The sequence below is a fragment of the Ochotona princeps genome, chromosome 1, assembly GCF_030435755.1.
Source record: "Ochotona princeps isolate mOchPri1 chromosome 1, mOchPri1.hap1, whole genome shotgun sequence".
Taxonomy (NCBI): domain Eukaryota; kingdom Metazoa; phylum Chordata; class Mammalia; order Lagomorpha; family Ochotonidae; genus Ochotona; species Ochotona princeps.
This window is the reverse complement of record NC_080832.1, coordinates 112,446,210-112,462,951: the sequence shown is the minus strand read 5'-3', so window position 1 is coordinate 112,462,951 and position 16,742 is coordinate 112,446,210. Positions and strand designations below refer to the sequence as shown.

Below are 16,742 nucleotides of genomic sequence, written 5' to 3'. Positions count from 1 at the left end.
TGTGATAGTTCTGAATGCTAGTTCTGTCAGTCTTGCCAATCAAATGTTGAGGGAACCCTTCCAATATCCATTGGCTGGCAGTGTCGACCTTAATGTCTCCATTTGCCGACATATTTACTGTCAGCGTTTGGCTGGGGTGTTCGTCTGATATGTTCTGTTCTCCATTCTCTGCTGTGGTACCAGAAGTTCTCTGCAGGCCCCAGTGGTCTACCAATCCGCTATATACCATCCACTACTCCACCACTCTATCCTTTATATTGAGAAGGACTAATTCTCACAGGTGCACTCATGGACCTGGGCCAGCGACCTGTCCCGGGGCTCAGGTTGAGCACTTTTTGTTTAATATTTGTTTGCATCTATTTTTTGCTGTAATCTATTTGTAGTTTGTCCTACTTTTATTGGGTTTTTGGTCTTCCCCCAATCCCCTGCAAATTTTGAAGTCCTAGGAACATCAGTCCTTTTTGATATAAATTGCAAATCTATTTTTTTTTTTTCTGTTTGATTTTCTGGGCCTCCTTTTTACCTGTGGTAGTGAGAAGTGGTTCCCCCACAAGTCCAGAGTATCTGTTGTCCTCATGCAGAGGGGCTGTCAGAGATTGTTCATGTCTCTCCCTCTGCTGCTTTTGCCCTCACTCTGGTGAGGCTGCTCTGGAGTGGCATTCCGTCTCTTCCTAACCTGGGTTGAGTTCCTGTCATCTTCCCATTGCCTTTGCAGAATACGCTCTGTCTTTGAAGATTTTATACAAACCCATATTTTCTTTTGGTTGTTTATATCACCCCTCACAAAACAGTATCTATAATATTTATTCAGGGACTTTGTGAAATATAAAAAAAATTACCAATTTATTTTTAATAGGGGAGATTGTTGCCAGGTCAACTCTTTTTCCTATATTCCTTTTAAAAAATCCCATTAAAAAAAGAGTATTCCATTGTCATCATAAATAATTTAAAAAGATTAAAAAATATATAAGGCACAAGAAGAGAAAATGGAAGACAATCACCTGTAATAGTTGTAGCACCAAACAGCTTAGTCTGATGTCTTCCAGGATAATGGCTGGTGTGAAGGTCAGGTTAAGGCACGTCTGCATTGCTGGTGTCCTGTCTAGGCACAGCATCAAGTTGAGGCTGCTCTACTGCCTGGGAGAAGCACCAGAAGATGGTTCACCTGGGAACCCCAGGCTTCAACTGGGACCACCCTGGCCCTTATGGTCATCTGGAGAGTAACCCAGCAGATAGGCTATCTCTTTTTCTCTCTCTCTCTTTTAAATAAATAGATAAATAAATATTTAAAAAATATAAAGACTGTGTGGGTTTAGCATTGCGGCCTAACAGGTTGGGCTATCTGCAATGCCACCATTCCACATGGGCATTGAGACTCAGCTGCTCTACTTCTGATCCAGCTCCCTACTAATGCACCCCAGAAGTCAGAGGAACGTGCTTGAGGTACTTGAGTCTCTGCACCCACATGATGGACCTGGGAGACTTTTCGGGTTCCTGCCTTCAGCCTGACCAGCCCTGGCTGTTAGGACCATTTGGGGAATAGACCGATCAATTGAAGATGTCTCTCTGTGACTCTTCTTTTCAAATAAATAAAGTCTTTTTTAAAAAAGAAATTGGAACCCACACAGTGTCATAGTAGGCTAATGTTCTGTCTACAGTGCCAACATACCACATGGGTGTCAGTTTGTGTCCCATGTGCTCCACTTCCCATCCAGCTCCCTGCTTGTGGTCTAGGAAAGCAGCACAGAATGGTCCAAGGCCTTGGATTCTGCACCCATGTGGGAGACCCAGAAGAAGCTCCTGACTCCTGGCTTTCTTTCAGTTCAGATGCAACTGCTGTGGCCAATTGGGGAATGAACAGAATGTGTGGAAGATGTCTCTCTTTCTCTGTCTCTTCTTCTCCCAGTCTTTCCAATTAAAATAAGTACATTTTTAAAAAGGAAAATAAATGATGAAAATAGAGTGGCTATGTGGAATTTTGGGAAAAAACAGACAACTCTGCCTGCAATCTCCCATGATGGTGATCACTGGGTTGCTCTTTTTGTAGTGAGTACGGCTTTGCCGAGAAGGTGGTGGAGGGCATGTTCATCATCGTCAACTCCATCACCATCAAGATTCACTCGAAGGCCTTCCACGCTTCGTTCGAATTGTGGCAGCTGCAGGGCTATAGTGTCAACCCCAACTGGCAGCAGAGTGACCTCCGCCTAACTCGCATCACCGACCCCCGCCGAGGAGAGGTGACAGCCCCAGCATTGCAGGGGGAGTTGGGAAGCGGGGAGCCAAAGGAGGACTGATTCTTTTTTTTTTTTCTTTTAATTATTTATTATTTTACTTCATTAATTACATTGTATTATGTGATACAGTTTCATAGGTACTTGGGTTCTCCCCACCCCTCCCCAAACCCTCCCACCATGGTGGATTCCTCCACCTTGTTGCATAACCACAGCTCAAGTTCAGTTGAGATTCCCCCATTGCAAGCGTATACCAAACATAGAGTCCAGCATCTTATTGTCCAGTCAAGTTCAACGGCTTCTTAGGTATACCCTCTCTGGTCTGAAGACAGAGCCAGCAGAGTATCATCCCAGTCAATTGAAAGCTCCAACATACCATCAGCAACAATTTACATCATTATGGAATTAATTGACATAGTAATGAGTAACCAAGGAGGAGTGATTCTTAAAGGACATTATTCTTGCTTGGGCGGTTTCTCCTGATGTTCCCTATTCCTGGGAACCCAAGTGCACTTTCTGTCTGGTGATACTGAGACACCTTTCCCTTAGTTACGGGTCTCTGACCACTGGCTGTTCATAGCTAGGATCTCAATCGAGAACAGTGGGAGGCTGCCTTGCCTGTCTGTCTCCATACTTCCTACCTCTTGGTTCATTTCACCCATGGCATGAAGGAATTGGCTTTCTCTCCTTCCAGGTGTTAACATTTAAGGAGATAACTTGGCAAACCCTTCGCATTGAGGCGGATGCTACAGACAGCGGTGATCAGGAGCCAGTCACCACGCCGCTGAGGCTCATCACCAACCAAGGCAGGATCCAGATAGCCCTGAAGAGAAGAGTGAGTGTGTTCTCTGCCCTCAGGAAGGTGTTCATGCCCATCTTTTTTTCTTCCACACAGCCCTAGATTCAGTGTCCTTGTGTTGTTCAGAATGTTCTTGTCCCCTCAAATGACATGCGAAGGGGAAGGGTCTGCAGCTCAGTGTTGCACGGTATCCACAGGGAGGGAACTTTTCCATAGCTCTGTTCTCCAGTCACTATTCTTGACATTGTTATGGGCACCTAGCAGTTCATTTAACTGTTGCTGCTTGGTTGTTCATCGAGAGAACTTCAGTAATTTGGTAAGTAATTGGAAATCCACCTCTGAAACTGATTGAGCAATCATCAGCTTGAGGCACTGGGATGGTGTAAGATGATAAACCTGGTATTTTCTTTGGCCCCTTTAGACCAAAGATTGTAATGTCATAGCCTCCAAGTTGATGTTCCTGTTGGATGACCTGCTCTGGGTGCTGACAGACTCACAACTCAAGGCCATGATGAAGTACGCTGAGTCACTGAGCGAGGCCATGGAGAAGTCAGCCCAGCAAAGAAAGAGCCTGGCCCCTGAGCCTGTACAGGTTAGAAACCTAACAGACACCCTTGCTGGGTCTGGGGAAGAAGGTGGAGCAGACCTAATTCAGACTTACACAGGCAGGAGCAATACTTTGGTTCGTTTGGAAGATTTTTCCTTTGCTTCTGGGATGATTTTAGGCTTTGCCCATACCTCTGATTGTTTTTTCATTCTGTTCATTAGATAATTCCAGTGTTTTAGGAATATGATGTTAGTCCCTACAGAAGACAAGTGGACTAAACTTCTTTTCCTGTCCTTGGGGCTGTCACTGTCTGGAAATGTGAACCATCAACAAGTTGTAATATTGTGTGATCAGTGCTACAGCATGGGCAAGCATTTTGGCCAAAGAGCTCAAACCAGAGGTGTTTCACTGCGCAGGTTGAATGACGGCACTTAGGAAAGACTCCCTAGAGGAGGTGTTTTGTTATCTGTGAGCTAAATCCTAGTGGTTGAGAGCTTGGAGTGCATTTCATATCTCATCACAGTGCTCCAGCAGTTACTAGGCTAATGAATTAGGCGTGCTCTTAGACTTTGAGTTCCTTAAGTTGGAATTAGCACCAGACCTACGTGAGCTGCCAGGTCAACAGTTAGAAGCAAGGGTATTTCGCTAAACTGTAATTGTATTCAAACTGGGCTGCAGTGTGAAGAAAGCCTCTGAAGGATCATCTCAGCCTCTGGACTTGTTGTTTTTCTCTCTGTCACATGTAGATCACTCCACCTGCTCCCAGTGCCCAGCAGTCCTGGGCCCAGGCATTTGGTGGCAGCCAGGGCAACAGCAACAGCAGCAGCACCCGCCTCAGCCAGTACTTTGAGAAATTTGATGTGAAAGAGTCCTCCTACCACCTGCTCATCTCCCGCCTGGACCTGCACATTTGTGATGATAGCCAGTCCCGAGAGCCAGGTAGCCCATGAGGCCTGAGCCTGGGCTGGGTGGTCCACATCACTGTCTAGAGCTGGGCAAAGCCTGGGACCGAAGGGGCTTTTTCACTGAGATGCTCTAGAATACTTTGTTTGAGAACTTGGAAAGAAGCAGCCACCGGGCCTCAGCCATCCTGGGGTGGCTCTCTGTGTTAAGTGGGAGGCAGTGCTCTGTCAGCCTATAGGGGTATAGTGGGACAACCAGCTGTGCTTGATCAATTGTAGATTCTGGACCCATTTCCCAAACCTGCTAAGTTAGAATCTTCAGGGACAGAGTCCAAGCAATGTGCATTCCCCTCCTGCCTTCCAAAGTCCTTTGGGCAATGCTTGTCAGAGTTTGAGAATCATGGACCTAAGATTTCAGCGAAGTAAAGACTGGTGCCGTGGCATAACTAGCTAAGCCTCTGCCTGCAGTGCTGGCATCCCATATAAGCGTCGGTTCACATCCCATATAGGCGTCGGCTCACACTTCTGATCCAGCTCCTCCCTGCTTTTGTCCTGGGAAAGCAGCAGAGCATGGCCTACGTTTTTTGAGCCTCTGTACTCATGTTGGAGACTAGGAAGAGGCTCCTGTCTTTGGCCCAGCCCAGCTTTGACCATTGTAGACATTTGGGGAGTGAACTAGTGTATAGAAGATCTTTGTCTCTCCTCTATCTGTAACTTGGCCTTTCCAATAAAAACACGTAAATCTTTAAAGAAAAAAATAGTTTTAGGAAAGTAAATTCAGCTGCAGGAAACCTCAGTGTGATCAAGCTTTTGAGTCACTTCAGGTGTTTATTGTGTGCAATTTTTTTTTAAAGATTTTTTTTTTTATTATTATTGGAAAGCCAGATATACAGAGAGGAGGAGACAGAGAGGAAGATTTTCCATCCGATGTTTCACTCCCCAAGTGAGCCGCAACGGGCCGGTGCACGCCGATCCGATGCAGGGAACCAGGAACCTCTTCCGGGTCTCCCACATGGGTGCAGGGTCCCAAAGCTTTGGGCCATCCTCGACTGCCTTCGCAGGCCACAAGCAGGGAGCTGGATGGGAAGTGGAGCTGCCGGGGATTAGAACCGGCGCCCATATGGGATCCCGGGGCGTTCAAGGTGAGGACTTTAGCCACTAGGCCACGCCGCCGGGCCCTATTGTGTGCAATTTTTACCAAGTAGAGATGTTTTGCTGTGTTCTTGTCATGCTTAGCGCGATTGGTGTTGCGTACATCCAAACAAACATTAAGAATAAAAAATAAATGAAATTAAGTCATTACTTTTCTTGATGAGCCTTAGGGAAATCACTTAATGTCTTGCTTTAACCTTTCTGGGTTTCCTCATTTGTGAAGCTGAATTACATCATATCCTCTTTCCTCACAGATTGTCATTAGGCTCAAAGGAGACAGCATACTGAGTTTGGAGGACGTTATTTATAGGCGAATATTAAGTATTATTCTTACTCTGCTGTCTGTTTCTTCAATGCTGTCCCTTTATAATGCCCCAGGCTGCCAGCTCTTGGTCTTCAATGCTCACTCATGATAGATGATTCTCTGACTGCTGTGTTCTCCTCTCTGGGAGAGCTAGCCTCAGTGTCCATGGCGGCCCCACCTGCTTTTCTTCTTCCTGGGGACCACACAAGCATTGCATCTCTGCATGATGTGTGAGTGATGGCCACTCATCTCCATGATCATTCTGAGAGGAAAGGAAGAGGAAACAATAGCATTTTTGCTGTTGATACCAAAGGAGATCATTGACCCACCTGCTCATTCTGGAAGTTCATCACTGTGATTTTCTTTGGTTATTTCTTTCAAAGTCTTTGGTTTTGTTTGTTTGATGATTGATTTTTAATCCTTTCAAAAGTCTCAACTAAAAATACATTATTGGGAGCTTGGCGTGATAGCTCAACAGCTTATCCTTCACTTTCAAGTGCCAGAATCCCACACGGGTGCTAGTTTGTGTCCTGGCTGCTCCACTTCCCATCTAGCTCCGTGATTGTGGACTGGGAAATCAATAGAGGATGGCTCAAGGCCTTGGGACTCTGCATTCACGTGAGAGACCCAGAGGAAGCTCTAGGTTCCTGGCTTTGGATCAGCTCAGCTCTGGCTGTTGTGGTCATTTGGGGAGTGAATCAGTGTGTGGAAGATCTTTATCTCTGTTTCTCTTTCTCTATGTACATCTGCCTTTCCAATAAAAAATAAATATTTTAAAAATAAAAAAGTGCAGAGAGAGTGGGGAGAGAAGTACAGGGAGGAGAGCCATCTTCTAGCTGCTGGTTTTCTGTCTTGATGGTTGCAATGGCCAGGATGGGTCAGACTGAAGCCAGAAGCTAGGAGCTTCATTTGGGTCTCCCTCATGGCAGGCAGGGGCCCCAAACACTTGGGCCACTCAGTGCTGCTTTTCCTAGGCCTTTGGCAGGGAAGTGGATTGCAAGTGGGGTGGCACCCATAAGGGATGTCACATTGCAAGTGCTGGCTGTCCCTGCTGTGTCTCAACACCAGCCCCTTTTCATTTCTTTCATGAAGCCAAATCTACTTAGTGGATGAACTATTTGTAGCTTTGGGGATGATTCCCAGGCTGTTATACCAGATATGGTATATTCCTCAGTGTAGGATCATTCAATGGAGAAAGTTCTTACAGCTTTGACTCCTCCCGTTGTATGTGGGGAGAGAAGTGAAGGGAAAGCTAGGTAGTACAGGTGGGACTCTAAGATTCTGTGGGATTATTCTGTCCAGTAGAGTAGCCACTAATCGCATGTGAGTGTGTCATAAGGCAACTGGAGACATATTGCAAGTGTGACAGAAAGTTTGAATTTCAAAGATGTTGAATAAAAAAAAATGTTAAATAACACAATAATTATTTTCATTTTGAATGCGTATTTAGATGGGTATATTGGATATTTGGGTACATTGGCTTATATTTTTAAAAATAAACTATCTTTTTTTTTTTTTTTTTAAAGATTTTATTATTGGAAAGCCGGATATACAGAGAGGAGGAGAGACAGAGAGGAAGATCTTCCATCCGATGATTCACTCCCCAAGTGAGCCGCAACGGGCCGGTATGCGCCGATCCGAAGCCAGGAACCAGGAACCTCTTCCAGGTCTCCCACGCGGGTGCAGGGTCCCAATGCATTGGGCCGTTCTCAACTGCTTTCCCAGGCCACAAGCAGGGAGCTGGAAGGGAAGTGGAGCTGCCGGGATTAGAACCGGCACCCATATGGGATCCTGGTGCGTTCAAGGCAAGGACTTTAGCTGCTAGGCCACGCTGCCGGGCCCATAAACTATCTTTTTAATAATTAAAAATATTTTATTTTATTTATTATTGGACAATCAGATTTACAGAGAGAAGGAGAGAGAGAGAGAATTCTTCCATCTGCTGGTTCACTCCCCAAGTGGCTGAGTTAGAACTTGCGTCTATATGGGAATCCTGGAGCGTGCAAGGCGAGAACTTTAGCCACTAGGCTACCACGACAGGCCCAACACTGTTTATTAAAATCAGAAGCTCCTTCACCTGTCAGACTGGAATGGAGATGGGTGCTTGATGGGGAGAAGAGTTATCACCTGCCGCTTTCTGTTTTCCTTCAGGATCAAGCATATGGGCCCCAAATTCCCCTTGCCGCTCTCTCTTAAGCATGGCCTGTCCTGCGCCCACCAACTAACTGGAGAATTTCAGTCACTCGTTTATAGATCCTGTTTACCATTTATGTCTTGTGTTTGCAATTAGATATATTGGCCATTGTTGACCACATTTGATTTCAATTATAGACTATGTTATTTTAAAGATTTGTCTCTTTGAAAAAGTTACAGAAGGACTAGAAGAGACACACCTTGGGCAAGAACTTCCATCTGTTGATTCATCCCTAAAATGTCTGCAACAGCAAGGGCTGAGCCAGGCAAAAGCCAAGAACCAGCAGCTTCATCCATTTTCTCACTTGGGTGGGACTCAGGCCATCTTCTGCTTCTTTCTCAGGTGCATTAGCAGGGAGCTGGATCAGAAGTGGAATAACTGAGAGTGACACTGGTGGCCAATAAGGATGTTGGCACTGCAGACATCTGCTTAACCACCATGCTACAGTACTGGCCTCTGTTTTATTTTAATGATACATTTATTTGAAACTCAGAGCTACAGAGACAGGGAGAAAAACTTTTTTAAAGATTTATTTATTTATTTTAAAGAATTAAAAAAAATTATTGCAAAGTCAGATATACAGAGGAGGACAGAGAGGAAGATCTTCAGTCCAATGATTCACTCCCCAAGTAGCTATAATGGCTGGAGCTGAGCCAATCCAAAGCCAAGAGCCAGGAGCTTATTCCGGGTCTCCCATGCGGGTGCAGGGTCCCAAGACTTTGGGCCATTCTCTACTGCTTTCCTGGGCCACAAGCAGGGAGCTGGATAGACGCAGGGCTGCTCAGATTAAAACCGGGGCTCATACGGGATTCCAGCACGCTCAAAGCAAGGACTTTAGCTACTAGGCCACCACGCTAGGCCTGATTTATTTATTTTTATTTAAATGATAGAGTTACAGAGAGAGGAAGAGAGGTTTCTGATGGTTGATTCATTCCCTAAATGGCCACAATGGCTGGGACTGGGGCTAGGCTGGTCCAAAATCAGGAACCAGGAACTTTTTCCTGGGCTCCCATATGGATGTAGGACCCCCAATGTCTTAAGCCGTCTTCTGCTGCTTTCCAAGGCACAATAGTAAGGAGCTGGATTGGAAGTGTAATAGCTGGGACTTGTGGGATTCTGGTGGTGCAATCAGAGGTTTAACATGATAAGCCACAATGCTGGTCCTGAGACAGTGACTTTTCCACCCACTGGTTCATTCTGCTAATAACCACAATAACCAGGGCTGAGCCAGTGTAAGTCAGGAGCTTCTTCTGGTTCTCACTCATGAGTGCAATGGGCTAAACAGTTGGGCCATCTTCTTCTGTGTTTCGTGGGCCATTAGTAGAGAGCTTAACCAGAAGTGACACAGCCAGGACTTGACGCAAGCCATTGCCCATGTGGGGTGCTGGTGTTGGAGGCTATAGCCTAGTTTGCTAAGCCACAAAGCCAGTCCCTAGGCTGTTTTAATGTGTTCAATCCAGGTAGTCTGTTATTCTTTTAGCTCCAAATAATGTTAGTATGTAACCCTCTTCCTACCATAGCTTGAGTCATACAGTTTCAACTGAGGTGATACTACCACCAAATGTCAAAAGTGACTGTTATTAACCTTATGAAGATCTAATTTACATATCACACATTTTATTTTGTTAGAATGTACAACTCTGGGCCCGGTGCTAGTGTAGCAAGCTAAGCTTCTGTCTCTGGCTCTAAGTAGAGGCTTTTCAGTTAACTATTCAGTCTCGAAGTCCCATGGACAGAGATGGCCTGCAAGTGCCTGCTAGATGCCATTGTCTGCCGTCCTTGTGTTGTTTATGACTGAGTCTGTGAGTGGAACTGTGAGAATGAACTTAAAATATTGTATGCTTTATTTCATTCTACTCAGGATTACTCAACTCATTGTTAATCTAGTTAAATGTTGAAATGTTGACAGTAAGTGAATGTACAGTAGCCAGTTTCTTATATAAAAAGTTAAATTTACTAAAATTTAAGAAATGTAAAATGTTTAACGTTTTTACTTTGTTAAACAATTTGAATTAAAATTTTGATTATATTGCTATTAGGCATATAAATTACTCATTTGTATATATAATCTGATGTGTTACAATGTTTTTAGATTTATTTTATTTTTTGTTGGAAAGTTAGATTTACAGAGAGAAGAAGAGACAGAGAGAAAAATCTTGCATCTGCTGGTTCATTCCCCAAGTGGCTGCAGTGGCCGATCTGAAGCCAGGAACCTCTTTAGGGTCTCCTAAGCAGGTGCAGGGTCCCAAGACTTTGGGATATTCTCTACTGCTTTCCCAGGCCACAAGCAGGGAGCTGGACGGGAAGTAGAGCAGCTGGGATTAGAACCGGCGCCCATATGGGATCCTGGCGCATGGAAGACAAGGACATTAGCCATTAGGCTACTGCACCAGACCCTGGCATTGTACAGTTTAAGTAAAGGGATTATAGTAAAAACTATCAACAAATATAGTTAAAATATTGATAGCTTTAAAATTTTAATTAAAAAAAATGCTTAAATATATCTGATTGCCAGAGAGAGAAATGGATATAGAGAGGTAAGTGTCATCCTGTGCTTTGCTTGCCAGAGGCCTGCAGCAGCCAGGAGCTTGGAACCCCATCCAGGCCTGCCCTGTGGGATGCAGACCCAAGTGCTTGCTGCCTGCCGGGGTATGGATTAGCAGAAAGCTACAGGCAGGTGCCGAGGCCAGACTTGACCGTATGCACCCTCATATGAGATGTGGGCATCCCAAGCAGCGTTTTGGCTGCTCAGCTGCCTGCCTCTGCTTTAATTTTTCAACTCAAAAAACTAGTGTTTCCTAACCCTGCCTTAAACAGAAGAGTAAAATTTCTGTTTGTTCTTTTTTGTGTATAAAGCACACACATATATATATAGTTCCTCGATAGATACCTGGTGTATCTGTGGTGTTAAGATTTCACAGAGAATGGGCAGTTAGGGAAAAACAAGTGTCTAAAAAGGCCACTTAAAAGGCACTGATTGTGAAAGTGAGACTGAGGAACAGAAACATAGGCACAGGTGTGCCTCTCATTAGGTGTGCCCAAAACGTGGGGCAGTGAAACCTAGAATGGATTGAACAAGAGTGTCTGCTGGTTGAGGTGTTACAGCTTACACCTAGACGCCCCCAGCATTTCCCTTCGATGCTTTCCTTGGTGTTGCCCCTCTTGTTTATTGAGCATCTACTCCCTGCAAGGCTCTATGCTAGATAGAGTAATAGAGGACAAGAGGGTGGGCCAAACATTGCATGGATGTGAAGGAAAGTGTTCCTGTTATAGCTCTGCAGCCTCATTGGAGGGATAGGGCACATGTGGGAAGTTTGTTCATGCGGACACAAATGACACTCCAAGAAAAGCATAGTGCGGTGTTGGACTTACTGTTCTGATTCCAGTTCTCCTGCAGTATTCTGTATATTTGAGAGTGTCCCTGCTTGCAGTCTTTGCTTTAGCATCCATGCCTGCTTGGTATGCAGAGTGATAATTCCCTAATGTCACAGCTTCAGTTCTGAGGTCTGAGTAGAAGTGTGGAGGGTTCTGCGTGTTGGCAAGTTGGCTTCTGCTTCTCCTGCCTTGTGTTGAGGGATCGGGGTACCCATTTCGTTAGGCCTGGCGGAGTCTGTGAGTCAGGGTTGTAGAGTGGGTCCATGAGAAGGCTGGACTGGGGACTCCTGAATCCCGAGTTCAGAAACTTCTGCCTTTCTAGAAACTGCAAAACTTGGCATGTTTCTTTTGGCAGTAAGTTACGGAGAAAATGGGGGCATACCTTATAAAATTCTGCTAGAACATGCTCATTGGCTATTGCTACTATAAGGAGAAGGGTGTCAGCTGACATCACAGCCTTTTAGCTGCACTGGGCTTTGGACCTGACTCTCAGAGCATTTTGGTTTTTTTTTTTGTTTGTTTGTTTGTTTTAACATATATTTTTATTGCATTTCCTTTTTTTAAAACTAATTACATTGCATTATGTGATACATTTTTTTATGCACTGGGATTCCCCCCGCCCCTCCCAAAACCCTCCCCCAACGGTGGGTTGCTCCACCTTGTTGCATTTCCATAGTTCAAATTCAGTTGACGTTCTTTCATTGGAGGTATTTACCAAGCATAAAGTCCAGCATCTTATTGTCCTGGTAAGGTCAATGGTTTCTTGGTGAGACCATCTCTGGTCTGAAGGTAGAGCTGGCCGAGTATCATTCCAATCAATTAAAAGTCCCAACATAATATTTCCAACCATTTACAACATTATGGCATTAATTGACATGGTATTGATTAACCAATATGTTAATAGGAAAATGCAGGTTCTCAACCACAACCTGTGACTTCTTCATAGACATTTCAATTTTGGTTTACATTCAACCGTATTCTATACACCTTAAAATGGCTTAGATTGCTATTCAGCTGTCTCATGCCTATTTTAATTTTAGTCTTTAGCAGTTTATAGCATTGAAGCATGATTTCGCTGAACCTGGCTGTTTTTCGGGTGGTCTAACTCTATAATTCTAACAGGATATATGTCAACAGTTTAGGTGAGCATGTTTAGGAAGGGTGTGCAGAGAAATCTTCCATACCCCAGTGAGGAGTAACTAATCTTTGTGTCCCACCCAGTGAGGTACAAGTGCATCCCCGCTGACCGTTTCCTGTCTGGTTCTAAGCTTTCCTTATTGTTCTCTGTCTGTCTATTCTAGTTTTGTTTGTTTGTTTGTTTGTTTTGAGGGGTTTCTGGAGTGCTCCTGATGGTTACTACGAGAGGGTGGTGGGGACCCAAAGTTGGAAGCAGGCAAGGACCAGAGAAAGCTCCTCTCAGAGCATTTTGAACTGCTTGAATTGGTAGTTAGGCTCCTGTATTTCTTCTGCTGCCATTCACCTGTATTTTTCTCTTATAGGTGTCTCTGCCAACAGACTCATGGGTGGTGCCATGCAGCTTACCTTCCGCAAGATGGCATTCGACTATTACCCCTTCCACCGGGCAGGTTAGGAGAATTCTCAATGGGGTCAGTTCTAGTGTGGCCCAAAATACTGAGGGCAGATTCCCTGGTTCATCTCCACCAAGTGGAAGGTGCCAAAGACAGCTGCACATGCTCAGAGAGGCACCGGAGATCTCCCCTGTCGGGAGGACACATAGGAACTTGTAGTGCCTGCTCTTGGGGAGTCTCCATGGTGATGAGAGCAGGTGGGAGGGGAGGCAGTGCCCAAGATGGTGCTCTTGCTATTAGCCTCAGCCCCTTATGCCACTGGCTTTACTGCCTCTGCAGTAGTCCATACTCAAAGAGGACAACAGTCGGCAGCCGGCTTTCAGGAACCATAGGGGAGTATCACCACGGGATGCTGAAGAGCTTGGGAGTTCTCATCGTGTAAGTTTTCCTTAACCCAGAAGATTCTGGATTCAGGGGTGAGGGATCAGTTTCTGAACATGCATAAAACTGACAAAGTTAGCATTGGCATGACGGGTCATGACCTAAGCTGAATACCATTGTGCTTCTCTGTTGCATAGGCGATAGCTGCAGACACTGGGTCAGGCACTGTGAGGCCATGGAGACACGAGGCCAGTGGGCCCAGAAATTGGTGATGGAATTTCAGAATAAAATGGAGAAGTGGCATGAGGAAACTGGTGTGAAACCACCCTGGCACCTGGGAGTAGACTCACCCTTCCGGAGGAAAGCAGGTGAGTCAGGAGGGACTCCTGCTGTAGGCCTCTTGCCGTTTAACTGAATAACCACTGCGGTCAAGCAATGGGCGAGTTGACTAGAGAAGCAGAGGCAGAGAAATCTTCTATCCACTGATTTACTCCCCAAATGTTCGTAGTGGTCGAAATTTGGTCTGTCCGAAGCCAGGAGCCTGGAGCCCTCCTCTAAATTTCCCACATAGGTGAAGGAGCCCTAGGATTTGGACCATCCTCTGCTGCCTTCCCAGACACATGAGCAGGAGGTTGAATTGGAAGTGGAGCAGCTGGCTTTCAAACCAGTTTGTATTCATGTGGGATGCTGTCACTGCAGGCAGAGGCTTAGGCTAATATGCCACTGTGCTGCCCCCCAATTTTTTTTTTGTTTTCCTAGAATCCTGTTTGCTCCCAGGGCTGGCCACATTGTTGAAGAGAAGTTGTCATCATCTCTGTTCACTCGGCTGATGCCTTGCTCTTAAGGAGAATGTAACTTTTGAGCTTCCTTCATGAGCAAGACAGTGATAGCTGTCTATTTTACACTTAACATTAATGATCTGAGAGTTGAACATACCTGATCCTCATGCCCACCTTTTGTGTCTTGACTTAGATTCTCTGTCCAGTCCTCGGAAGAACCCGCCTGAGAGAAGCCCCTGCCAGGGCCGGCAAGCTTCCTTTGGACCCCCAGCATGGAATCGCCTGCGCTCCAGCTGCGTAGTCGTCCGGGTCGATGACCTGGACATCCACCAGGTGAGGACATGGGGCAGCCTAGTTGGAAAGGGATGGGACGTTCAGCTGGAAGGCCCCAGGTGTGGAATGAGCTGAGCGGTAAAATTCAGGGGCAGCCCACCGCCCTTATAGGCATGTGGGTTGATTGTTCTGTTTCTGAGCATGGCTGCTCACGTGGGGGCTTGGTCATCTCAGGGCATCTCCTGCTGCTGCTTCCTGCCGAGCATGCTGACTTGGCTAATGGTGGGAGGCAGTGGTGGGAATGCTGGGAGTGTGGGGATACTTCAAAAAGCTCATAGAGCAGTTGAATTAAAAGAGAAGCTTATTGTGGTTGTAAACAGTTTATGAAATCTATGCAAAGAGTTTTCATCACCTGCAGGTAGGAACTTCATAGGACCCTTTGTATGCCTGGATTTTGACATTTTTGGTAGCAGAGTAAATTTTCTCTCTTTTTTAAACAAGATTTATTATTATTATTTTTTTTTTTGGAAAGTCAGATATACAGAGAGGAGAAGAGAAGGAGAGAAAGATCTTCTGTCCATTGATTCACTCCCCAAGCAACGGCCGGAGCTGAGCTGACATGAAGCCAGGAGCCTGGAGCCTCTTCCGGGTCTTGCACATGGGTGCAGGGTCCCAAGGCTTTGTGCTGTCCTCAACTGCTTTCCCAGGCCACAGGCAGGGAGCTGGATGGGAAATGGAGCTACCAGGATTGGAACCGGTGCCCATATGGGATCCCAGAGCATGCAAGGAGAGGACTTTAGCTGTTAGGCTACTGTGCTAGGCCCGTAAACTTTATTTCTAACTTCCATTGTCTTAAAAACTTGTTGAAGTTCCCCCACGCGTGTGAAAATCATTGTGCTCTCTGCGCCCTGTATAGCCTCTGGAGGATGCGAGAGGTTGGCATTCCTCAGAGGAGACGGACATCTCTGGATGCTAACCTCAGTTGCAATTGCTTAGGTTTCCACAGCTGGCCAGCCAAGTAAGAAGCCTTCTACACTCCTCTCCTGCAGTCGGCAACTCCACAACCTGCCCACCCAGGTCTCTGCCATCCACATCGAGTTCACCGAGTATTACTTCCCAGATAATCAGGAGCTTCCAGGTGAGCACCTGCTGCTCGCCACCTCTGCCTCCCCCAGGCTCCCAATGGTTTGTCCACCTGTTAGGGTCCAAAATCATCCCACTGTTGGATAGCAAAGAACCCGACGAGGATGCAATCAGCAAGCAGAGTTTATTGAGCTGGCTAGCCAGGGTCGAGCTCCTCACATGGCCACGCAGGACCAGTGGGTGAAGCAAGACCCCAAGCCAGGGACAAGCCAGATTCTCATGGGCCAGTTTGGCCATTACAGCAAAGCCCGCGCCCACGAAAAATACTCCAATCATTTTAAAGACAATACAAAATACTCCAATCAAATACAGGCAAGACTAAATGCCTGTGAAATGCCTCAAGTCCCTATTCATTATGACAAGAAAAAAACCACTCTAAGCTAAGGGGTTACAGATGCAAACCTATAGGTAACATCTGTGAAACACAGGACATGGGGCTATTCACTCTTACTCTTATCAGGGCCACTGACCCTTACAGCCTGAGCCTGGGTATGCGGGACAAGGAGCTACTTGCTCTTACTCTTATCAGGGCCTGCAAAGACTCACTGACCCTTACAGCCTGAGCCTGGGTGTGGGGGATAAGTTATTTGTAAAAACTTCTTTTTACTTTAAGTTCAAGCTGCTTCTGGCTTATTCAGGCTTTCCAACATTTTGGTTGCCTCTAACACACCTGGAGCTGCTGCATATGTCCTCTTTCACTAGTAGGAGCTGTAGGTGTTTGAAGTAATTAGCACACTTCCGTAGCAAGTTCTGCTTCATGTTAAGTGTGTAACAGTTGCTTTCCCAATGATAAAAAATATAACGTCAGGTGTTAAGTAAACTTGAGTTGAGCTATTGCTTTGTCCCTAAGCATCTCTTTTTCTCTGTGCTTCGCAGTTCCCTGTCCCAATCTCTATGTTCAATTAAATGGCCTGACGTTTACCATGGACCCGGTCAGCCTGCTCTGGGGAAACCTCTTCTGTCTGGATTTGTACCACAGCCTGGAACAGTTCAAAGCCATCTACAAGCTGGAAGATTCAAGGCAAAAAGATGAGCACTTGGATATCCGGCTGGACGCCTTCTGGCTGAAGGTAGGCAGAGAGTGGGGCTTCCTGTCGGGAGCTCCCGTGGCATTTCCCCAGGGGCTTGTAATC

At 45.8% G+C, this 16,742-nt stretch overlaps 1 protein-coding gene across 2 annotated transcripts in view; it reads left to right on the top strand.

Moving 5' to 3' along the window:
• The window catches only part of BLTP3A (bridge-like lipid transfer protein family member 3A), a 73,070-nt gene that overhangs the window by 41,991 nt on the left and 14,337 nt on the right, over positions 1 to 16,742 (top strand). For both annotated transcript variants that reach the window (XM_058664256.1, XM_058664253.1), the window contains exons 5-13: positions 2,048 to 2,237; positions 2,926 to 3,066; positions 3,452 to 3,622; positions 4,324 to 4,516; positions 13,004 to 13,090; positions 13,612 to 13,782; positions 14,387 to 14,526; positions 15,463 to 15,604; positions 16,486 to 16,679. In XM_058664256.1, coding sequence (XP_058520239.1) covers positions 2,048 to 2,237; positions 2,926 to 3,066; positions 3,452 to 3,622; positions 4,324 to 4,516; positions 13,004 to 13,090; positions 13,612 to 13,782; positions 14,387 to 14,526; positions 15,463 to 15,604; positions 16,486 to 16,679 — 1,429 coding nt within the window. The remainder of the gene's footprint in view (positions 1 to 2,047; positions 2,238 to 2,925; positions 3,067 to 3,451; positions 3,623 to 4,323; positions 4,517 to 13,003; positions 13,091 to 13,611; positions 13,783 to 14,386; positions 14,527 to 15,462; positions 15,605 to 16,485; positions 16,680 to 16,742) is intronic.